We start from the raw sequence: 25,831 nt of genomic DNA on the forward strand, positions 1-25,831 counted from the left end.
TAAAAACAGGGAAATTCTGTATCTAAATGATCAGGGCATCAATATGAAAGAGCCCAGCTTATATCATAAAATATGAAACTCCATCCAGAAAGTTATTCCTTTATTCTGTACACAGAGACTTTTTAAGGGAGATGGGGTGGGGGGCGGGGGAGGACGGTACTAAAGTCCACAAATGCTCAAAGTATAATTTAGTATTTGAAATGATCAGATGGATCTTGCATTCAACGAAGCAAAACCCTAGTTTAGGTTCCACAATTACTGGACCATTGATTTCAATGGACAAAAAACAATGGAGGGGGAAAACACACATGAATGAAGAATAAACATTTTATTTCTGGCCTCTTGGAGACCTCAAATGGGCCCGCCTGTACACAAGGAGGTTATTCTAGAAACGACAGCTTCAAAATCATTCAAATGTTTTCACCAGCTGATGTAAGCATCCTTTAAAAAACAACAACAGACAAACAACAAACCTATATCCTCCACACAGTTAAGAAGATGCCTCTAAATTCAGAAGACAAACATCTCCTGCTTTTTGACAGTGGTGGCTTAAAGAAAAGCAATCTTCAAACACTTTTCACCTCTTTAAGAGAGAGTTCCCTCAAAAGTGTCAGGTCATTCACAAAAGTCCATGAAGTCGCACATCCTTAAGGGATTTTATTATTATTATTATTATTATTTTCCATCTCTCCTTATTATGTTTTGGTTGCTCATCAAGAAACAGTGTCAAAACGGTTGACACCCCAGCAATTTTTTTTTCTCCATCTACACGGAGAAATACTAATCAGCTACCATAGCCGTACATTCATTCACATCAGAACAGCTGAAGAATGAAGAAGATGAAATGTTTTATGTTCAAACGTTGTTTTGCTTTTGTTAATCACATGTTTGGTCCACCACATGTACATTAAATTCTTCCCTATTTCTTTCATTAAAAATAATGTTATGAGATCTTTTCTTGAAATTGGAGAGAAATGCCTCCTGCACAAGAATTCATTCAACTGTTTAGTTGTTCCATTAACTGCAGCTGAACTTAAGGGACCTCCATCCAGCATCGTCCATCCACAATTAAATACCTTTACTCTTTGTTAATATAAATATCTACCACACACTGGAAATAATGGTTGGCTTCACCCATGAGATGAATAATGGTTTATTGAATAAGTTTAAAAGATGAGGCTCACCTACAGATAAGCTACAAACAATGGTTTATAAACCCACATCAGCTGGGTTCATACACAGTGTGAATCCCAAATCAAAGAAACCATTTTATGACTTAGTGTGTAGTTGTACTTTGGTTCTTCCAAGACTCACAAAACAAACACACTGAATCCACGCCTGGCCCAGGACAGGAAGGGTCTGTGAGAAATCCGCAAGCTAACAGTAAGGTGGAGTTGCGGGATGGCCAACCCTTCATTTAAATGCAAATGTTGTTTGGGAGTAGCCAGTTATCTTTGACATTAGGCAGAACCTTAGTCAACTGCTAACCCAGCACCTGGGATCCTATTGTCAAGGATGTGTAGTAAAGAGACCTCCTGAGTCATCTGCAAAGCCAGTCTAGGCTTGGGCTTGAAAAAGAGATTGAAAGAAGAGGACGTGTGAAGTCATCCCCCTCCCCAAGAAGCAGGATGCCTGGCCAAGAAAAAGCTAGGGGATGAACTTCATCTACGTGAGTTATATTTTGGAAAAAGAAGCCAGGATGTATCCAGGTTCTGTACGATGCAACAGCAGCAGCAACTTACCAGCACAAAATTTTCCTTCGGCCACACCCTACGCAGATTACATAGGATACCATCATGTCCAAAGTATGGATAATCGTGGACAACCTTCTGGGACTTGGGGAACACATTATGGGCTGCCAAGAGAGGATTGGAGTGCTTACGGCCCAGGACCTTCCAGCACTGTAACCTCCACCCAGATCAACAGGTCTTCTCCTGGACAGGTCTCCTTCACTCCTGCTGATTACAATTCCCTGAATCCTGCCGGTTCCATGGCTTTACCTTCTCTAGACGCAATTAATTCAGAGCCAAGCTCTCCTCCCCTCAGTCAACGGCACGGCTCCTATGAATGGATGAGGAAAACAGTCCAATCTACTTCAACAGGTATGTTGGCAACCTAAATTCCGCCCCCCCCCAAAAAAAATCGGTAAACTTGTTGCAAGTAACCTTTCCCCACACTGGGCACTTTCTGAAAACAATGGGACATATTATCCCAAACTGGAAAGGGGTTTTCTCATCTTCCGATCAGGCTTTTGAACAACGACTTTGATTTATTGTCCTAGCTGGCATTAATCTGGACCTTCTGGCTAATGACCCCATGATAGGGCTTCTTTAAGGGGAAGGGTGAGTAAGGAAAAATGGGCTGAAAGAGGAAGAAATGGATTTAAAAAACAACTTCAGCTCCTCATATAATATAAGGGATAGAACTGCTGTCAAGTTGAGTGGGGTCTACTCCTGAAAGAGTTTGCGTGGGTTAGGGTCTTGGATGTGCTGATTATTAATGTTGGGTTGGCCTGAGACTTGAATGCAAACCAGTTAAATAATACACTCAGCAGTCATCTGATGAAGCGAGCTGTAGCTCACAAAAGCTTATGACTTTCCATAAAATCTGTTAGTCAGAAAAATTGCTACCAGACTGATTTAGTGCTATCGTAGTCAGACACAACTTTCCTCCTACACCGCAGGGACATTGAAATCCTCATTGAAATCCCATTGATTACCATGCTTCTTCCTCTAAATCCCAGTGAATCTGCACCAGCCCATTGCACTTGAAATCACCCCAGCATGGTGAACTTTACACCTTTTTTATTTATTTGCATGACAGCAGAACCAAACTGGCATTTAAGGGGCAATATATGCATTGAGAGATTCCTATCTCGAGAGGGACATGCGTAGCACGGGTTCTCCATCACCTAGGTTCACTTTCAGAGTCGCTTCCATTAACATTTCAAATGGGTGCTCAGGATAAAAGGGGCTCTTGCTTAGAATCCTAGGCGCCCTCTGAGAATGCAGGAATCTAAGAAGCTAGTTACAGAAAATGCGTTTGAACTCTTGATAGGGCACCCTCTGGAATGTTAATAACAAGTTGATTTAACCAAGATGACAGGAAAAAGAGATTGTATACATCTTTACAAAATGCATTTCAGACATTCTGGCAAATTATCCTGCTTGATGCTAAACTGGAACAGAGGTCTGAGAAAATTAGTTACAGTTGTGTTAATACTTGTATTAACACATTAAATACCAGTAAAAAAGAGTCTCTGTAGCTCTGGGTTGAACTGGGTTGAGTTCTTGGTGCTGTCTGAGCTGGGTGGTTTGCTTGGAGATGTTTTGTTACCCAACCAGGTAGGTAACATCATCAGACGTTAAATAACTTCATAATAATATATTAGTATATTTTAATAAGTTAATAATCAGTCTCCATAACTCTCTACACATCTAGCAGCAGTCTTCATATAGCATGCTTCACCAGATAAGATTTAATCACAGTTGTTGTAAAAGAAAATCCAGTTGAATTCCAGGCTGTTTGGTGAGTTTACGGTTCAAAGTAGTGTGAGAACCACATTATGTGTGTGTGTGTGTGTGTGTGTTTAAAATAAGATTCATCCCAAAGTGAGCTTTGTGAATTCACAGATCTTGACCGAGTAGGCTAAAAAGACTTTCCTATGATTCTTCTTAAAAGATGGTGGTGCCAGTTTTCATTATTTTGTCTAGAACTTTACTGGAGGACATCTTGAGCTGATTGCTAGAAAGCAGTCGAGGTTTTTTAGCTCCCAACTGTTTAACAATGGCATAATAACAATGTCACTGTTATTTATATATGCATGTATGTATGTATGTAAAGTTTTCTCTACAGCCTTCAATTATATTGCGAGAATAAAAAATAATTGGGCTTAAAAAGTATGGGTTGTACGGGTATGAGACAGGAAGTGAGTTCTGATCAGAGCTGGCATTCAGAACAAATTCCTGGGCTGACAATTGAAAAGGTTTCCCCAAACTGATGCCTTTCAGATGCGTTGGACTACAATATCCAGAATTCACAGCTCCCCTGTTTGGAAACTCTGGCCATAGTGATCTGAGGGCATTCTAGAGAAATTTGAAGAAATCTTAATTGGGGAAAGGTTAGCAAAGGCTGATTTATTATTCAGATCTTGTCTCTCATCCCTAGCTTCTCATTTTGTTTTTAAAAAGATCCACAAAGCTTCCAATCTGGTCACCTTGCTGTAAAGCAGTGTTTTCCAAACTTGGCAAATTTAAGATGTGTGGAATTGGTGGGGCTGGGGAATTGTGGGAGTTGATGTTCACACATTTAAAGCTTGAAAAGCACTGCTGTAAACCAATCAGTTATGTCAGGATTACGAACCAAAACTGGTAGATCTCATTTTCAAGGCAAATTAGTTTTTACCTAACCCTTTATAAATGAATATTTAAACATATCCCTCTTGAGCTGCCGAATAGAAAAAAAATGTCTTGCTTCTGAGACCCCCCTGTTCTTAACAGTCATTCAGCTTATGATAACAGCTTATCATATTAATTAAAGAGGATAAGATGGTGAGATCTGCAGATAATAAGGGGTAAACCCCTGGTTTGAATTAAGTTATCAGAAGAAGGCTTATAGAAATCCCTAATATATTTAACCCTCTTTCCATACTAATAGTCTCATAGGTAGATGGGTGGGTGAATGGATGGATGGATGGATGGATGGACGGACAGATAGATCAACATCTAGCCCACAGCTTGCCCATACAACTGAATTCCCTTCTTTGACTTGGAATTCTCTGACCCCTTTGAGACAGCAGCTCCCAGAATTCCCAGCTAGTATGGGTTCTGGGAATTGCATCCATAGGAGGCTGCAATAGAACATCTGGATTCACACAATGCTAGGCTAATCTAAAATGGGGTTGGATGGCTTGTGGTTCACTATGTTGTGGGAGCTCAGCCCTTGGGTTAGCATCTTGTTTGAATCAGTCCATTTCCTTGAAGGTAAAGGGTGGTTTGTTTGGCTAGGCCCACATGATGTGAAGAGTGCGGTTGTGTTTGGTTAACCTGGGTTTAGCATGGTGTGAATGCATGAAAAGAAGGGTTTGACTTACAGAACTTCCTCCATCGGGTGCATTCTAGAAGTGTAAGGCTACAGTTCCCATTGCTGGCTGGTGAGGATGGTGGGCCACACCTTTGAGAGGCCTTAGATGGGAGAAGGCTCTTCTAGTAGATCTTACCAAATAAACAAGAGTTTATATCCTTGTGCATCTGACCAGGCCCAACCTTTGTGTTGTAGCAGACGGAGAAGAGCTTTGAATATGAATGTTACAAGCCCAGAGAGACCGTTGTTCCTCCATTCATCTCTGGAATACTGGAAAATTTCCTCCGTACAGACCCAGATAAAAGCACAACACGGTCCTGTTTCATAATAGGAAATCCAGGGGAATTAGTAGTCATGCTTTAGCCTCAGAGCTAATTCTAATGAAGCTCTTGGCATCTAACCTGCTCATACCAGAAACTTTCCCTTCAAGCTCTGCCTTTCTTCAACCAGGGCTAGTGGGTCCACAGCTAGAACATGGTCTGCCCCTTTCCCCTAGCAATCGGAGCTCTGCCATCTCCAACTGTGGATGCTTTGCTCACTTTACCATTGTTCAGGTCCACTCACCTATCTATCCTCCATGAATACATGGAATGTTCTTTCCAAAGCCTTCCTAAATGAGGTATTGAGGGAACGAGGTCCAAAGGCTAAGGACAAGGGCTTTCTTGTGCAGGTCCTCAGCCCAGCTGCCAATAAATCACTTTGACAATTCCTCCTAGTCTTAATATGCAGAGGAGCAAGACAAACATCTTAACACCATTTTATGGACCCCTGTCATAGTTTGAGCTTGAGGTCTTTTTTCAAAACTAAAAAAAAAAGTGCTCAGCCACCTTTTCAGAGAAGAGGGGCTGATTCATTCTCTGCGATTGTTCCACTGCTCTTCTCTAAGAGGGCCAAATCTTTTTGAAGAGAGGAAGTGCACCCTTCCTCTCTTCTTCTTGGGAGAGGAAGGATGCACATTTTGGCATGACATTGGCTAGATTCATGTATCCCACTAAGCAAGAATATGATTTGCTTGGTTTGGGCCACGCATAGAGTGAGTTGGGTGTTGCTACAGAGCTGTGGTTTATTCCACAAACCATGATAAAAATATGCAGTTGTTTATGGCAATTCTCATGATGACCTGTTAGGACATTCATAAGGTATTATTTTGATGTACATGCAGACTTTTCGAAGATGGCAAAACACCTTCTTGGAAATAACTTCTTGTCTGGAGATGTGGTATAAAGTACCTTCTATAGATGCTGTTGCTTATGTGGCAGATGGCCAAGCTTTGTTGAATCACTTAGTTCCTTCTGAAGGTTTATTTAGCACCCACAGTGCCAGCTGCTCCACTGGGGGAGGGCAGATGTTTGACTCGAGAGTTTCAGGCTGACTTCCAGGACTGCTGAAGCAGAGTGTCTATTATCAAACACTGTTGATCTGCCCCACAAACAGACTTTTCTTGAAACAAAAAACATTTCTGCAGAGAAACTGTTAAGAAACAGAAGTGCCATCACAAATATTACCTTAGTAGTATTTTTTTCTCTTCTTCCTTTTGCCATCATTTCTTACTATTGGTACCCCCAGGGCCATTTGGGTGGGAACAGTGAGAACCAATTGCTCCCAGTCCCCAAAAAGGAGGGTCCCATCCAAGACACACTTTCATATTTGAAATGATCAGATGGACAATAGTTGTTGTTCAAGGTAGTAAAACGAATCAGTTATCACATGAGTTCAAGAGTTTTTCTGGGCTACTGAATATAATGGACCAAAAAAAGGGGGCGGGAGGAAAAAATGGATATAGGATGCTATGAGGAAAAGGATGAAATTCAGATGAATAGCTTCTCTTCCAAAGTGTTCATGCACCACCTTTCTACGGCATTTCTCCTGCAACACATAACAATGGGGGGTGGGCAATTTCTGTTCCTTCTGCTTTTGCCTCCCCAGCCAAGGCTTGGTTCCTGGTGATCTCATATCCAAGAACTAACCAGTCCAACCATGCTTAGATTCTTCCAAGATCATCTAAGATTGGTTAGTGCAATCAAGAGAAGGGAGGGTGGAGAAACCAATTCCGGTGGGACAGCATTCCTCAGCCAGGCTGCAACCCAGGAGAAAGCTCTTTCCCACATATCAGAAAGACAAGCTAATACCAACAGGGAGAATTTAGAAAGGATCTTCTGAAGATCTTATCTGGAATGATTGGTATGAGCAGGAGAAAAGAATGGCAAACTCTTCCAATGTATAGAGAGAGAGGTTGCTCCTACATACTTTCTTTATCAGCCTGGAAGCCTTATCCACTGGCTGGTTGGCTTCTAGAAGCCTTCCCCAAACTGGCAACTTCTACATATGTTGAACTTCCCAAAGTCCCAGCGGGCTGCATCACAATTTTTTTTTAAAAAAGTAGAGAAGCAATTATATTTCTGGAAGTTTTCCCATTTTTTTTTTCCTTCAGGGAAGACTTATCCACAAAATGGTGACAGGAATTAAGGTGCTGGATTTGGACTTGGGGCAACCCAAGTCTCCCTATAACTATGGCTCAGGATTCCTTATTACTATGAAGCTCACAGAGTGACATTGGGCCAACTGCTTCTCCCTTAGGCCAACCCATCTGACAGGGTCATTATAAGAGTGTAAAATTATGGGTATACATTTCCCCCGTAAAGTCCTTGAGTTCCCAGAATAAATGTAAATACATTGTTGTTGTTTCACCTGCCAAGATGTTTCTGCATATCTGGAATGTGGCATGGGAGGATCTTCTAGAGATCTTTATCAGCTCATGTGATCCACTGAGTAACCTTCTTCAGGCTTCACCATTGCACTATGTCAGTCTTCCATTGCCTGGTGCAATCCATAGATGTAGAATTACAAATCCCATCACCCAAAGCCACCTTGCAGCCCAATGCCTCTGTCAGAAACTAGGCTAGGGAATACTGCTGGACAGGGATTGAAAATATATCCTCAACTTTCCCAGTGGCTGTGGATTTCAGGAGAACTTTTAAGGATGGGCTAACTGTCTTTTCGAAAAGATTCCTGGCATTCATAATTTCTAACTGAAAAGAAGCACTCCTGGTCAAGTTCCAAGAAGATTGTGTGGAACCCAGGACTTTCATTCATTCCACCTCCTTTAATCTGGTGTGTTTCAGATGTGCTGACTAAGGATGAAAATCCCACACATCTGGAGAACATCTATGAAGAAGATTGGTTTCTTATCCATGCTAGACTGGACAATTCAACACAGACATACTGTCCCTGGTATCACTGTGGTCGGACCACAACTCTAGAACTCACATTGGGGGTTGGGGGGAACAAAAGACAGGTAGCAAGAATGACAAGGAGATGGCATAGGATGAGAAGGTTTTACTCACGGTTAACCTGGGGTAAGTGTAGGGTTAGAGTTATGGTTAGGTATAGGGTAGAGGCAGGCAGGCAGGCAGGGGACTTGAGCAATAAAAAATCCTTTGCTTGCCCTCCCCACCCTCAAATTCATCAGGAGGCATACAAATTTAAATAAAAACCACCACAACAACTTCATGATGCCATAGCATCTTGTTCTGACTTGCCTTTGGATTGTTCCCACTGACATCTCTTTTCACCTTGCTTGTCTTTTCTCAGTACAGCCAGGTGTGTCCAGTGCTGCAGAAAGATGGTTAAAGGTTTGCTCCTGAGTTGATGAATCTGGATTGGTAAAATCAAGATATTCTCTAAACTATGTTTTGGTGCAGAACTCATCCCAAATCCATCTTGGACCAGGCATGGGATTTCTAGGCCAAGAAATAGCTCATTTTTTTATTTGTAGGCACAGGAGATGATGTTGGCCAATAGTGTCGGGCCTAGCCCAAGGAAATCCAGGAGACCATACAGAAATTATCCAGCAAGGTTTATTAGCTACAACCCATTTACAGGAACCTTCCCAGACTGGAGCCCAGTTCCCAGGCTCAGCCAGTTCATACCGATGGTATTTCTCAGGGAGGTGCCAATCTCCTCCGCTTATCTCTTCCTCGCTCCTCTGGAGATGAGAGCACATTCTTTACTCCCCTCCCACCATTCCAGTCCATCACAAATAGCAATGTTCTGTACTTGTAGGCAAATCACCCGCTAATATTACTATTCATGGGACATCGGTTTACAGAGTTATGGATGAGTATGAAATAGTAATTGAGGAAACAAATATTCATTCAAATCAAATCTTTATTATGGTCATAGACCAGCATAAAAAGATTCATTCGTATCACTGGCACATTATGGAGTAAGAAGATGGTTGATTGAAGGTGGACAAGGTTTCCTATCTACAGGAGAAACATGAATTAGGGATTGGATTGTTCTGGGTGGGTAAAACCAATAAACCTAGTGGTTGGCTACAGCTCAGATATGGTTCTATGATCCACTGGTATATTTTCACCAAGAGCTCAAGGCAGCTTACATGGGAACCTCCATTTTACCCCCCTAAGAGTAGCCTGTGAGATGGGTTCGACTGAGAGAGACTGCCTCAACATTACCCAGTGAGATCCCATGCCTGAAAGTGGACTTGGACCCTGGTCCAACATCTGAACCATTGGCGTATTAAACCAGACTTCTCTGAACTGGTATCTTCCAGATGTGTTGGACTACAACTCCAGAAGCCTCAGTCAGCATTGCAGTTCTATGAATTCTGAGCACTGTAGTCTGACTCTTGGAAGACACTAGACTGGGGAAGCCTATGTGAGTCTGCTGAAATTTTTCCTACACTGTCACCATACCCAATGTTGTGGATTCATAGTTTTGGAAGTTTCTCTGTTAGTCCAGATTAACTCTTCACAACACAGGCTGTAATGCATGGAAAGTATTTAAAGACATTAGGAGAGAAAGGTGGGTAGCCAGCTTTTAACAACAGCACCTTCACAGCTGAAATCCATCTTCTCTGCCTTGGCATCCTACATATGGGTTGGTCCTCCAGCACCAATGGTGGTTTGGTTTCTGTTCATCATAATTCACTCAAGATCTCTGGTGAACAATACCAACTAGTAAATCCTTTGAACAGGAAGCTTTCCTCATGCGTGTCGCAAAAGAACACGCCAAAGATGCCTGCCTGATTCTAATTCAACAGGAACCTTTTCCTGCCAAAGGGTAAGCCATAGCATTAAAAAAGAGCTTCTAGATTTAGCATGTTTGATAGAATAGACATGATTAGATAGAGATGATTTCTCTCATCATGATTTCTTAAAGAAGCCAGAGCTGCTGGTTTATTTAAAAACCTTCAAACCACCAAATCTGGACTCACACAACACACTAGGCCAAACCCAAACAACCCTCGTGATGTGTAAACCCAGTCATCATTTAAAATGAGAGAGAGTAGAGTAGAGTAGAGTAGAGTAGAGTAGAGTAGAGTAGAGTAGAGTAGAGTAGAGTAGAGTAGAGTAGAATTGATCTTTATTGCAATCCATGATCTGTTCAAAAAAAACCCCCATGTCTATATTATTAACATAACAGTCACACTTTAACACTTTACTGTGCATTGCTTATATCTGCATGGCCCATTGACAGAGATATTTATGTGTAAAAAATAAATGCCGAACTCATTATTTGTACTTTGGAGTTCATAATCTTAGCTAATCATATCTGTGTTGTGTCTGTATTTCATCAGACGTAATCTTGGGATATTTTTGCAAGGAAATTAAAGCACAGGTTCTACCATACTACAGTCCTTCAATATCTGAATGTTTGTGATCCCACATTTTTTAATTTGGGGGTTAATCATCTTATGTACCCGCTAGGTAGAAGGTGAGATAAAAAATGAAAAAAATAAAAATGAACAGTATGCTCTAAAAAATCTGCATTCAGATCTTACTCTAGATGGTTCTAGAGTTCTCTAAATGGACCAACCCTCTGCAAAATCGGGTTTAAAATCCAGCAGTTCCCCACCTTATAGGAGTGTTGTCAGATCTTGAGATACAGTATCTAAAACAACATGAACACAGCAAAATGCCAGACACTTTTTGAATGCCACCCAATCTTGGCCACCATACTCAGTTAAAAAATTCATGGATAAAATATGAAAGAATGCTAAGATGACATGAATATAATATTACTAATTATCTAAGATTGAGTAAAAACTGGAGAGGGAAATACCCATCTAAGTTAATTTTGATTGATTTATTTAAAATATTTTAAAATATTCTTCAGTTTAAAATAAGATTTCCGAGACATCATGCTGTTTATAAAACACAATAAAAATGATCACAATTGCAAACTAATTGCCGAGGAAATCAGAGCAAACGAAGAACCCTCATCTGCAGTCAGGTGTACAAAACCATTAAAAGGGCTCTGAAGGGCAGCAATGAAAAGCTGCATTAAAAAGTCGTTGGCAATCAAAAGTTATGATTCAACCAGTTAAATGTCTCTGCCAAGCAAATTCCAGAGCAAAAGTACCGTAACCGAAAAGCAGGGGTATCTGAAGGCGGGTGGGAGGTTTAAAAAGCCAAGATGGTGGCTGTGGCTTCACGACTGAAGCCCTGCCCCTTTTTAAATAGACCTCGTTAAAGAGAAAAGGGTTGGGCTATGATCATGCAGTTGTAGCCACCATCTTGACTTTTTTGAGCCTCCAAGTTGCTTCTGCTGAAAAGACCCTTAATCCAGTCTCTACCTATGTTGCTTCTGAAGTCCCTTTGAAGAAGATGTCCAGTTTCAGACAGGGAGAAATGGGCCATCCTTGAGAAACCTGGGAGACCCTTCCATACAAGTCTGCGTCCATTTCTTTCTTACATTTCTACTCTGCTTTTCCTCCAGTAGTTCAAGGTGGCTTATAAGGGAATCTCTCTTTATTTCTATCCCCCAACAACAATTCTGAGAGGCATTTTGGGCTGACTTGCTCAAAAGTCATCCAGTGAGTTCTCGGGGTTGAGGGTGGAAGTCTCCACTCAGAACTGGACCAGCATCTTCACCACACTGCCTTTCTGGTTGCTCTTGGCAACAGATGGACAACCAGTGGCATTGTTCAACAGGCAACACATTTCCATTTTGCTCTATTAGTCAACAGCATAGCAGCTGCTAGATGAGGCAATAGAAACTTCCATGGACCATGCTTTTAAAACACAGATACCACACCAAGGCCAAATTCTCCAGGGCACCTCCTCTCACATTGCTTCTATGGATTGGAATGGAGTTGGTACCCCATGAGCATGTTACCTCAACTTAGCAATAAAGAGATAAAACATCCAGTTTATTATTTAACTTAACATCACAATTGCATATGATGCTTTAAGAAATGGCACATGCAAAACAGCGCTGCACTTTCAGGATAGATACCCATCAAAAATGTTGAGAATAATCAACTGAGGAAAGGATTCAGGAGATCCAGATATGAAGCAAAGATGTTGAGTCCCATGTATGTAACTTTGTTCCAGGAGAATAAAGATAAAAGACATGAAGCCTAGACCACAACTGGGGTAGGAGGTTAGAAGAAAGCATAGCTAGATTTGAATATTTCCAGCGTAATTGTTTTATCAATGTTGACTAAGAGATGGATGCATGATGCCCAAACAGCCTTCTTAAAAATTGTACCTTCTGGAGGTACAATTTAAAATTCTCAGTTCCTTTCAAAAACTTGTCTAGCTTAGCCTCACCCAATTTAGCACTCTCCAGATGTTAGGACCACAATGCCCCTCATCCCCAGTTGCCTTCAAGACCCTGCCTCATTTGGCTTCGTCTTTCCACTTGGGGTTCTCCAGAGAGGCTGAGATAAAAATCTTCTCCCTCATCCTGGTGGAGCCCACCTGGAGGACGCCAGACTGGGGAAGACTGTTGGAGTCTCTCCTCTGATCCTTTGAAGCTCCTTTGCCTGGGTAGAGCTGGAACTGAGCTGAATTCCCAAACGGGAAGGCAACCCGGCTTACTTTATTGTCCTGCTGAATTTGCAGACATGGACAAATTCACAAATTCCTGTGACCAGGAAGATGTTGGCTGATGTAAAACAGAAGCTATGCCCAAGCAGAGAAGACAGGGAAAACCAGGGGCAATTTGGATGCTAATTTATTTTCTTTATAAACTAGTTGTGAGGTCCAGGATCCTCATCCTGCTCCGCCTTGTCCCTTGATTCCATTGTCTTGAGTCCAGAGGCTGATTTGCCATATCAAGCAACAGACCTTCTTTTGACACTTTGGAGGGGGGGGGGCTTTGATATGTATCCTGGCTTCTGCTCCTCTTCTTTAGCAGTTATATTGCCGGAAAGACTGATGATTTTCACAGCAAATAAAGAGGCCTCTCTCCTGGCTTTTATTGTGTTCCGAAAAAATGCTCTGTGAATTTTATGGCCAAGGGGAAACCTGCTCTCGCCCCCCCCTGCCCCTCCCCCAAGAGCAGGGCAGAGCCTCAGACTGCTAGAATAACTTGAGTATCCCTAAAAACAGGTCCTGGTTTTAAAACACCTGGTGAGTTGTTTTGTTCGGACTCAACAACCTGATTCTCACAGATTACAAAGGACCCCTTTAAATGGATCTTCCACCATCCCTTTGGCATGTCCCAATTACACATTCCAGCCCAGGGCACCCCCTCTCCTCTCCTACTTACTTCTAGCATCTCATTTTTTTAAAAAAAGTCTTTTTTTTTAAGCATTAATATATCCTCCTATTGTGTTTCACAGCCTCTATTTCAAAAGGCTGCCGGGTTCATCTGCTTTTAAAATGAAGAACTTTAAGAGAGGAAAGGAGAAAAATCAAGGATGTCGATCCACTTCATGGGTGAAGTGTTAGGGAATATAATCGCGTGTCGTTTGAAAAGCAGCAAGTCAACCCCTTTGAAATCTGACTTGTTACTTAGCAAATTGTGAAGCGGCCACATGCTTAATTGCTGAGTCCCTGATTGTAACTGTTCTAAATAGCAAAAATTTAACGTGATGAGTTGTCATACAGTCCATGGCACAGATGATGGAAGATTTTAGCGTTAATAATAGCTTCTAAGAGAAATTGTTTAGGTAATCTTTTTTCTAAAACATAAGGCTTTCTTTAAAAAATGCAAACAATTGCAAGACAGACTTTTGGAAAATTCATAATTCTTCAGTGAGAACTGTGAGCCTGTTCCTTTTTTTGGAGTAAAAATTCTGTTCCTTCAGTTATATCTTTTGGGGGGAATTCCAGCCACATTCTCTGAAATGTGCCAGGTATAGGGAATATAGATCATAGGATTCAAAATTAGAGCATTCCTCCTGGCATTTTCTGCAAATTTCCAGCCAGCTGGGACTTTAAAAGTTGAAGTTCTACTACCTCTGGAGGTCTGAATGTCCCTGATTCAGGGTAATAGTCACATAATCACACAAATGACATAATTCATGTCATTGGTGCAATGTTGTCATGATATTCATGATATCATCATGGCTTCCACCAGATGCCTGTCTGGTGGAGAGAAGTAGAATAAGACTATCTTAGTGGCAGATCATCTGTGTCTAGTTTGTGAAAATTACTGAAACCAAAATTAAGTCCTTAAGATATTATTGGTTCAGTCATTTTCCCCAAAGGTAAAATACTAAAAGCATGTTTCTCTTTCCAAAAGATGTCTGTAATTTTGACATAGGAACCAAAATCCTATCAATGCAGTCCTTCAAATGAAGGTTCACGTCTATTCTCATTTTCAAAAGGCAGGAAATTTTGCCAAGTTCTTTGAGCAACTAATGACGTTATCTTCCCTCCACTAATAATATTTACCATTTGGTCTCTGATTGGCTAAATCACTCTTCCAATGGACAACTCCAACAAGCATGAAAAGAAAGTCCAATAGTTACATTGCAGCAAGGTATGGCAATCCTTCTAAGGCAGTGTTTCTCAACCTTAGCAATTTTAAAATGTGTGGACTTCAACTCCCAGAATTTGGAAAGTGGCTGAGGTTGAAAAACACTGTTCTAAGGAGAAGAATTCCCTTCTCATTCCCAAGGCCATACTGTTTGACTTCAAAAAGCTAAACAGGATGAGAGATCACTAGAAAATCCTAGGTTTATAGCCTAATGGAGAAGTTTTAAAAAATCTGGAAGAAGACAATAACAAGTGACTTTCCTATTATTGCCAAGAAGAATACACAGGTATTTCTATCAAGTCATCAGAGCCAAGCTCAGTTTGACAGTAACTTGCCCTTTAAAAAAAAAAAAGATGGAAGGTTGACCTCAGCAAGGGAAATCTCAGGAGCACAAGCATCATTCCTATGAAGATTCAGAGGGTCTGGCAAGTTTAATGAGTGCCCAAATGGATTTAGGTCACCTAGCCTGTTGTGGTTTGTTGCATTACATATTTTTAGGTGGACCCTTCAGGTGTTTTGAATTATCTCCATTTGTTCCCAGACACCGTACTGGCTGGATATGTTGGAGATGTGGTCTAATGTATTACATATTTTTAGGTGAAGATTACCAGTCTGAGAAAGGCTACCGTTAAGTCAAGAAGCAGGGGTGCCATTAAAGTATTGTGGAAAACAACACATTTGCAGGCCAGGAACAGATCCATTTATGGCTAGTTACCACCACATATTTCCAACCCAAAATGACTGCCCACCCAAATTCTGCTGCCCTTGTGAAAATTGCTGTTGGCCACACCCTACTACTTTCTTGTCTGCAGAAGCCCACCACAGTAGGAATTCAACCTAAAGTGAGGTGAACTAGCAAATGTTTTGGCAAGCTTTTAACTGTTTTAGACGTTATGGGTAAGGATGTGTGTAGAACAAGCCAAAGTATGCTTGAATATGCCTTTTCGTCCCTGATCCAGCCAATGTGATCATGTGCACACTTTGAAAATGATTGACAAGAATTTGATTATCATGCAACCGTAGCATCTCTCTGCTATTTCTTAAAGCAGCCTGACTTTTCTCAGAGTTCTGCATGGGCCTGGAAAGTGGCTGCCAGTGTTTTAAGGAATCAGCTCGTTCAATGGATGCTAATTTTAAATCAGCCCCATGTTTTTGCAAGCTTGCACAGAAGCCTAAACCAGAAGGACTGCTCTCATGAATACCTGGCTTCACACAAAGTCTGAAGTACGTCTTCCAAATCATTTTGGAAGTCTAAAAATTAGACCAGAGATGCTATGTAAATAGTATTATTTATAGTTCTGCTTGGAAAACAGGCTAAGCAAAAGTGGGTATGCTAGTATTTCCCAGCATATGTGTGTCTTCTTTATGTTGGCCACAAATCGTGGTTTCAGCCTAGCCCTTTAATCCAATGAAAAGACTGGACTGGAGAAACTCATTTACTCATTTATTAAGGCACCTTAGTAATTGAGGACTGCTTCCCAAGAAGAGAGCCCCAAACATAGAAAGCAGAAATCTTTTATACCTTTTCAAAAACAGCATCATAATCAGAGGTTACATGATTGGTCACATAGTTGAGCATGTGTACTTAATAACTAACATCCCATAATAACATAACACATTTTCAAACCAAGATCTTCCTGTTTCAACTCTTTTGCAAACTTAACCACAGAGCTTGTTGGCATGTCCTGTTGAGAGGTGGAAGCCCAAAAGTCTATGACTCCAGTCTGACTCTAACTTTATCAATGAACTCCAATTTTGCTGATGTCATTTATTTGGCTTTGCAAAATGACAGAATATTCCAGAGGGCCTTTGCAGATTAGACAGGCCCAAGGTTCCAGGAGCAAATGCAAAACGTTGATTTCCTTCTTTTTCAACAGGTAAAACAAGAACAAGAGAGAAGTACCGTGTGGTCTACACAGATCATCAGAGATTAGAACTGGAGAAGGAGTTTCATTACAACAGATATATTACCATCCGAAGGAAGTCTGAACTTGCTGCAAACCTGAGACTTTCTGAGAGACAGGTAGAGAGCATCGGCTGCCTGTGTGTGGCAGGGTTCCTGTCCAGTTCAGAGCAGATGACCACTCGGGTGGGTGGGAAAACAGTGAGAGAATGTTCCAGAGGGCCTTTGCAGGATGGTTCAAGGCAATCGCTCTCCATGCTTTCCCTGTGGTCGATTTTATAGATAAGTGAGAGAAAGCAGCCCTGGATTAACCATTCAAAATGAGCCCGTGCTTAGGGTCCCAAAGGAAGGGGGCACCACAGAGTTTTCCCCCCTAGCTGTCATGCCCTTCACTGTTCCACTGCCACGCTCAACTTTAATTGATTTTTTTTCCTTTGCAATTGTTCTTATCTGCTGTGTTCTACTTCAATCTGCATTGTTAAAAGAAAAAAAAAGTTTTCCTTGACACAGTTGAAAAGCTTGCTTTGCAGGTGTCACCAGATGTCACATTTGTTTCCGTCTCATGGCACGCGAGTTTCGCGTCCCTCGAGGGGCACCCTTCTTGGGCTGTGCTTAGAGCACCAGTTGGCCTTAATCTGGCCCTGATAGAAAGTGTAACTGTTGACCTGAGAAGAAGGGCCATTAGCAGCATATTCTTCAAGCTTTTGGCCACTCAGATTTTTAAAAGAGAGCTCTAAGCATGGTTTATGCAATTATTTTCCCACATTGTAAAGAAGTAGAAATATTTCCACTGCAAAAGGAATATCTGTTTTCTTCTGGGGGGGGGGGGGTGTTTGCAAATTTTGTTTGTATTACTTTTACTGTTTGGAGCATTGTATTGTTGAAGATGGGTGAGAGTGCTTCTGTGGACGTTTTCTACATCTGTCCCTTGCTTTGAAACGTCTCTGACTAGCCATGCTTCTGGATCCCCAAACATTGCTGAAGTTTTCCTTTGGGATTGAAGGGAAGGAGAAGAAGCCAGGGAAGCTGCAGGCCGCAGAGAGGAGATTGTACAGTGAAAGACAGGATGCTCATACACACTGCTTGACCCCCTAAGAATTTAATAGATTTTTGGGGGGGTGTCTTTGAATAATAAAATCAAAAGCAATTTCTTTGCCATCCAGCTAGATGAGAATAACGAAATTAGCTTAAAGTGCTTGTTTTATTGGGCAGCTCAAAGTTTGGGAGAAAAAGCTCCCTTGAGGTCTCCTTGGATGCAGGAGGACCAGGGAAGGCCAAAAACATCAAGATGGCAGCCTTGATGGCATGCTCAAAGCCTGCCCCTTTTTTTTACATGCATCACATGTGAGCGCATGTAAACAAAGTATGGGGCTTTGGGCAGTCAGAGGCACCATCTTGACTTTCTTGACTCTTCCTTGTGAACGCCAGTGCTTACATGGGTAGCCCTTTCCTGAAACACACACACTCTGCTGAATTGTGTCTAATCAACTGAATTTCTACTGTGAATTAAAAGGAATACAGCATTCCTACATATAGAAGTGAAGAAACAGTAGGACTTTCAGGATCCTTTCAAAAAAAAGATCGTACCAATTCTTATCGGGCAGACAATTTTCATACTTTACAAACAAGAGCACTTGCTACTCTATTTGTCATGGAAGTCAGAAATCCTTGCCACTCTCCAAACTAATATTTCAGAGATACAAACTAAGCATTTAGATTCAAGTTTTTTTCCTGGTGCAATAACCCTACAAGTGGCATTGAAACCATTACATGCTTCTGCACCATAGCAGAGAAATCCTTTAGCGCTCCTAGCCCTGTTACCTAAAATTAAGTGCCAATGAAATCTTACTAATAACGAAAATAGCATTGGTGATGCTCGACAAAGCGATCCGACTGTGGAAGATGTCATCTGCAGGGGTTCAATCAAGGTTCATGGAATTATAGAGTAGATCTTAACGACTGTCTTTCTTTTATAATGTTCCCATGTTTCACTGCAGGTTCATTCATTCATTCATTCATTCATTCATTCATTCATTCATTCATTTGAAAGGCTAGGTAAGAAAAGATGGAATACTTTTGCAATGCCTTCCTATAGGGAGCAAGGAGATTTCATCAGCACAGGATGAAGTGAATGGTGGATTTCACCCAGGGTAGCCCAGAGCAAGGTGCCTCAGTCAAGTATCTCTCTCTGCAGGGATCTCTTTGGGTGATCTCTACTGTTGGCTCCATAACACTGCTCTCGACTTGCCTCCTAAAGTCTAGTTTAACTAAGGAATGTTGAGTCAAGAAGAAATGATTCCTGTAGGCTTTCCTTATCTCTAAGGCTCCCAATGCTAAGTAATGGAAACTCTTTTTCCCTCCTGCTTTGCTCTTGCAGGTGAAAATCTGGTTCCAAAATCGCAGAGCCAAAGAAAGGAAACTAATGAAGAAGAAAATGACCAGTTTTGATGGCAACAGCCTGGGCTCCATCCAGAGTGACTCTGGTTCCATGAGCCCTATCCCAATTCGTGACCCACAGACTCACTCAGAAATGGCTGGCACTTTGTTTCCACCCCCACCCCCGCCCCCTCCTCCTCCTCCTCTTTCCATGAATGGCCTCCAGCACAATGCAACCCTTCCACAAGTTGTGGCATCTCAGTGAGGGCTTTCTGCCGAGCCAAGAACACCACAACACAAGGGTCTTTGCAGCACAGTGGAGCCAACAAAGCTGTTGGCCATTCAACTCCCACACCTGGCATCCCCACAGCCGTTTGCAAAGGACAGAGGACTTTCCACCAAAGATCAAGGGTTGGCGGCCACACAACAGTTTTGGACAAGAGGTCCTGTGATACCTGGGGGCAAACCATGAGCTCTCGGTTGCAAAGTTGTGCTGGTTGGAGGCAGTGAGAATGGCTGGAGCAGAACGGCCATCCTGCTTCTGCACTGCTGGTCCTGCACTTTGTTTGACTGGAGACCAGAAGATTTCATACATGGCAACTTCAACCACGTTTTGTATTTTTCCTGGTTCACAGGGTGAAGACATGATGTCAGAAGAAATACCAAACTAGCATAACTTATTGTCAGGCTGGGCCTACGACTCCTGTTTTGTAGAAGTAGAGAGAAGGTGCTGGATGTGGAAGAAGGCACAACGTACAACTTGCTGTGAATCATAGCTTTCCTATTTTTTTAAAAAGAAATACCCAAAGATTCTAGTTTTTATCGCAAAGAAATATGTTTGGAGGGAGTGATGGCTGTTAAAACAACTCATAATCCAGGTTTCTAGGGATCAAGGAGGTAGAGGTGAAGTTCTCGCATCCTTGAGAGCTCCTTGCTTTCACCATGACCAACAAAACCATATAAACAATACACGTTCAGAACATGATGCAAATGTGCCCAATTTGCACTATTTTTATCACTCGCGTTGTCCAATCGGTCTTGGTGCGGGACTGGCTCATCTGAATGCTGAATTTTAGCGCACAGTACACACGTATCTGACACCATTAAACCAATTTGCTGATCAACCAGTTATTATTCTATGGCTTATTGAAAATCATGTTGTTCATTTGAGATTCCTAACCCAAAATGTCTTTCCCCAGATGTTTTTCAGAGACTGATTCACACTTAACTCTAGCAGTAGTACACTTTTCAAACATTGTCCAATTTTCACAGCAAATGGGCCACCAAGTTTCAGGGCCATCCCAAGAGCTAAACAAATCTTCTGGGGAGACCCCATGGGGCTGACAGGCCAGAAATGGTATATTTTGTGTTCTCTGTCAGAAGTATAAAGTACGGTAACAGAAATTAAAGAGTGTAAGATTATGTGAAGAATCTCTCCCAAATACTTTGTTCCAAAAGGGACACCATCACCCCAACAATTCGTGCAAGTTTTCTAAAGATACCCAAATTTCTGCCCAGTTCTTTTTAGCTTCTTCCCACATCAGGAAGATTGCATAAATGTGAGGACTGCCATTTTGATTTTGTTTGAAGTCAGAGGCTGTTCGCTGATTGGTAGTTATTGGCCAATGCAATGAAAGATTATGCCTCATTGGCCAAACACAAACAGAGCTTCCATCTTCTATAGTTGGTCCTCAGATCTAGTTCAAACCCGCATTTTGGAAGTTCGGTAGTGTGAATTTTGTACTAATATGGCCTTTGAAAATACACCTTACCCATTTTGGGATTCCAAGTTACTAATATTCAGGATGCCTTCATGGTATAATAAAAAAGTCAAGATGGCAGCCACAATGGTGTGATCAAAGCTCTGTCTTATATATGCGATGCATGTGCAACATACACAAAAAACTGGTGGGGCTTGGAGTGCATCATTGTGGCTGCCATCTTGACTTTGTTTTACCATATCTGTGGATATCCCTGCTGACATTACGTCATTTCACAGTCAGACTTCCTCTTGGGAATTTTAGGGTTCATTATTATGGGTAAAGAACAAAATTCCAAGGAGTTATATTTGCAAAGAAATATATGGATTTATTCCTTGAGCTTCTCAACCAAATTCATACATCAGGATTGGAGTTTTTTCCTAGAAAAGGGGTACTATTTGAGATATGGATTTTAAATTATCATTTTAATAAAATGGTTCCTAAGATTCACATATCATGCCCATGAACTAGAGAGTATAATAAGAAGCTGCACATTTGCACCTCTTCTGTCCAGAGAGCAGATGGTGGTGGGTCATTCCTGGTGGCATCACAAGATGGTTGAGAAGGTCCATTCCTGACTAACAGTGAAATATCACTCTGTAGCCACAATGACCAGATTCAGAAGACCATATGAAATTTATCTAATCCAGGCTATGATTCAATTACTGTAACCATCTTTAACCAGCTTTTAGTCATCACATTCCCTTTTATTTATCATCCCACCCCTCTTACAGAATGCTCTCATTTTTGACCCACATTGTTTCCCATTATAGACCAACTAATTCTAATTAATTGCAATAAATTAGGATCAAACCACAGTATATATAAGGAGAAATGTGTTCAGTCAAAATGGATAGTCAGAGATTTCCTTTGTTTCCTGGGAAAGGGGAAGGATTTGGGAGAGCAAGCACGGGAAACATGATAATTCCAAATCATTAAATCAGAAGTGAGCGCTTTTTTTCCCAGTCTGTCTGAGAACAGCATTACTTCTAAATTATACTTCTGCTAGTGCTCCAGGCACCATTCTCTTCTGTTCCCCAAGATCCACATTATAACCATTCTTTGATTTGCCTTTGTGAAGCATCTTGTGATCTGGAAGATAAGAAGAAAGTTCTACCGTCTCCCAAAACTTCCCCTGGAGTCACCATACATTTTATAACCTTATCACTAGGGGGAAAAAAAAGACAACAGCATAATGAAAGAATGAACCCACATATCATAACCACAAGTAGCAAAGAAAATCAACCTTCCAATTTTTTTTTTTTTAAGTGTTCTAGGCTGGGATGATCTCCTTTATAGAAGAGATGAAGAACCTGTGACTCTCCAGGTGTGGCCAAACTGTGGTTGCCCGTATCTTCTATGACTACTGCTGCTGCCCAAGACTGATGGGAGTTGTAGTTCACGTTGACAAAGATGAATACAATACTATACTTACAAGAGAGTAACTGTCCTATAAAGAAAAATAGATTATATGGACCTAAAAGTAGTAACAAGATGCTATTGATTTGGGTTATATTGAATCTTCTCTATCTTACTTTTATTTGGCCACAAGTTACAAGTCCTTGGAACCTTGGAAAACAGATGTTTTGTTCATTGGCCTGTTATAAAGAATTTAAGGCCTTTTCACTGAACAGACTTGCAGCATATTGCTTATCGCCTGTGGTTAAGGTTTATCAGTATTCATGAAGAGCTCCTGTTTTAAATATAAGTGGCTCTATTTTTCTTTTTTTCTTTGGTCAAACACAAAACTGCTGATACTTGTTACCCATTTCTAATTTAGCAAGGTTTGCAAAACAGTTTCTGGTTAGTATCCTAGGACAGAGTTCTTAGATGATCCCAATGTCTAGACAGTGTTTCTCAACCTTGTCAACTCTAAGATGTATGGACTTCCACTCCCAGAAGTCCCCAGCCAGCAAGGCTGGCTGGGGAATTCTGGAAATGGAAGTCCACACATCTTAAAGTTGTTAAGGTTAAGGAATCCTGGTCTAGAGTATTTAGGAACTTACCAGTACCATGTCAAACTTGCTGGAGAGCCAGACTGGTAAGGACTTACTTGCAAAGACTTAGTGGCCACATTCCAATGGCCTTATTCTGTCATTTATGATGTCCTAAGCAGGGTAAGTTCCAGGTTATGGATACTAGAAAGATGCTGGGTCTCTCTCTACATAACCCAAGCACGCCCTGGCAATCTTCTTTTGTGGGTGCCATGGAGATGTCCTTGGAAAGCCATCCAGAAGCTGTTAGGGAAATACCAAGTGCAGAAGAAACATGTGTTAAGCCCAAGGACTGACTCCATGGGGTATAAGAGGGAGGGAAGGGAAAAGGGAGGCAGATTTCCAAGGTTCTTTTGCTACAGCTTATCTTACTATAGTTCTAGCCTTCTTGTGGAGTTATTTCCCAATCTGGACTAAGTTGTAGGGGTGACATCTTTTTCCACCATGTCCCTATGGCATTGCCTTCCCTTTGTCCCCATGAATGAAACAGACTTAATCAAATAGCATTTTCCCCTTTCTTCCAACCACATGGCACTTCAAGGTGTACAGCATCTCATCCATGACTTTGGATGGGAAACCAGGGGATTGCACTCACTGGGGAAAAAAGCAATAGAGTCAGGCTAGGAATTGACAGAACCTTTCAGGCCAGCATGGTTTTCTACTGACTCAGCAAAGGGTTAAGAGCACTACCATCAGGAATGAGGAAAGCTCTGTTAACAGACCCAAGATGGCTACTGCCAGGTTGGGTCCTCCTTGGAAGTAATATCAGGCTTTGTGTAATCCCATTGTTTGGGAATACATTGTTTGGGATTACACAACTGTGGGAAAGATTTGGGGATAATCTGTGGAACAGGTTCTCACAATCCTTTTCTCTTTTTTTCAAATAACTTTATTAGATGTTAAGATAAAAAGATAAAAAACTAACAACTAATAATTAAGATAGAAAGTAGAGGAGAGAAAAAGGTAAGGAGTGAAAAAGACAACCAAGTCAAAAGTGCAGAAAGAAAAAGAAATACAAATGAAAAATGACTTCCAATGTTCTTTTACAACAGATATAAGTATAAATTTGCTTTAAGCTCTTACTCTAAGTTTACAACATACTTTCATTTTTTTTCTATTTTCTACCATTATTTCTAATCGTCAAATCCATATATCATGATTTCATTTTTTTTCGTTTCACGCAAAAAGTCCAAAAAGGGTTTCCAGTCAGCATTAAAATTAATCAATGTCTTTAATCAAAGCTATCAGTTTCACCATCTCAGCCATCTCCATCAATTTCACCATCCATTCTCCCACTGTAGGCAATGTCAAATCCTTCCACCACTGTGCTTATAACAGTCTCATTACTGTTATCAAATATAAAAACAAAGTTCCATGGGTCTCACAGTCCTTTTCCGTGCATCTCATGCCTAGAAACCTAGTCATTTGTAGATTTGGAAGGTCTTCAGATATGTTGCTTGGGTGACTTTGAAACTGCAGCTCTCCAGTATAAAATGAAGCAGAAGAAATTAGACCTTAAACATCACTGGGAGAAAGGGATAGTCATCTTGTTATTAAGACTCAAGCCATTCAAGACTATATTCATGAAAAAGAAATCTTTGAATAACACATGCATCCCTCGTGCTCACAGATCGATGCAAGGTTCTCTGCAGGACACAGTGCTGTCCACCACAGTGACAATATATTTGGATTAGCCATGGTTTCTGAACATGGTTGAAAAACCTTCCTTTGCAACAACATATGCAGGAATTAAGTCTTATGAAACAGCAGATCCCTGGTGGGTAGGATATATCTGAGAAAAAAACATCAGCAAGTACTGGAATATAGTATTTAGTTATAAGTGAATTAAAAATGAAAACATCTCCAGAGCACACAATCCTTTGAACAAGGTTGTTTTTAGCATGCTTTCTTCTCCTGCCAGTCCTCGGATATAGGGCTGACTTCTTCATTATGATGGAATTGTTGAGTTGCTTCTGTCTTCAGAGAAATCTGAATAAGAATATCCCTGTTGGGGAAGCCAGTGGCTTACCTAGTCAAGCGTTCTCTGACATATCACAGCCAACCAGATACATTTAGGAAGCTCGGGCATGGAGAGGAAGATAATTGTCCCCTTCCGCCGTTGCTCCCTTCTAGCTGGTATTCAAGGTTCATTATCTGTAATTCCAGAACCAGTAAATAGCTCTTGGGACCAGGAGCAGGGATAGCCCAATCCTCCATGAAGCTGTCCAATCCTTTTTAAACCACCTAAATTAGAGGGTATCACTACCTCCAATGGCAGCAGATTCCAGAGTTTAATTATGCACAGCAGAATTGTTTCTCTCAGCAGCTGGTATTTAAGGGGCACCACCTCTGATTCCAAAAGTAGCAAAAAAACATCCATTAATAACCCTTTCTTCCATAGATTAGTCCAGTCCCCTTTGAAAGCCATTTAAATGTGTGGTCATCACCACCCCTGGTGGCTGCAAACTCCATTGTTGACTCTGTACTGTGAAAAAAAGCTGTTTTTTTATTGGTCCTGAACTCTCTTCATATTTAGTTTCAATAGATTACCTCAAGTTCTATCAGGGGTGGGGGGATTTTCTCTAGACAGGTTTCCAGACCTTGAGTGCAAACAAGTTAACCTATTTCCAGAAGACAGTGTATTTGTGGGTTATGTCAATCCACCTCATTGTATCCCTTGAGTCACCCCATGCCCTCATCCAAAAATGTGATTTGTTCCTCAGGATCTGTTCAGACCATTACAATCATACAGAGCCAGATGCCTGCTGGTAACAATTGTTTATGGCTGGTCATCTGGAGGAAACAAAGCTAATTTTACCCCCATTATCACCTGACAATACATGGAATTTGACCTACTCACTTTCACATTCCTTCTTAAAAAACAAACAGAAACAAAACAAAGAACCAGAAAGGATACTGAAATACATGTCTGAAAGCAAATCAGTGTTTGAAAGCTTTCCCTTTCTTAAAGAATGAAGGAA

General features: G+C 41.2%; 1 protein-coding gene across 1 annotated transcript; it reads left to right on the forward strand.

Annotated features, from left to right (window-relative positions):
- Positions 1-1,654: 1,654 nt before the first annotated feature.
- LOC103064874 (homeobox protein CDX-4-like) lies at positions 1,655-19,361 on the forward strand. Its single transcript, XM_007438382.3, has 3 exons — positions 1,655-2,102; positions 16,695-16,840; positions 19,098-19,361. Exons 1-3 carry the CDS (start codon positions 1,655-1,657, stop codon positions 19,359-19,361), a joined length of 858 nt encoding a protein of 285 aa, XP_007438444.3.
- Positions 19,362-25,831: the final 6,470 nt, after the last annotated feature.

Source organism: Python bivittatus, unplaced genomic scaffold (genome assembly GCF_059951505.1).
Source record: "Python bivittatus isolate LINGU-HERP-01145 unplaced genomic scaffold, Pbiv_v1 ctg000790_np1212, whole genome shotgun sequence".
Classification (NCBI taxonomy): Eukaryota; Metazoa; Chordata; class Lepidosauria; order Squamata; family Pythonidae; genus Python; species Python bivittatus.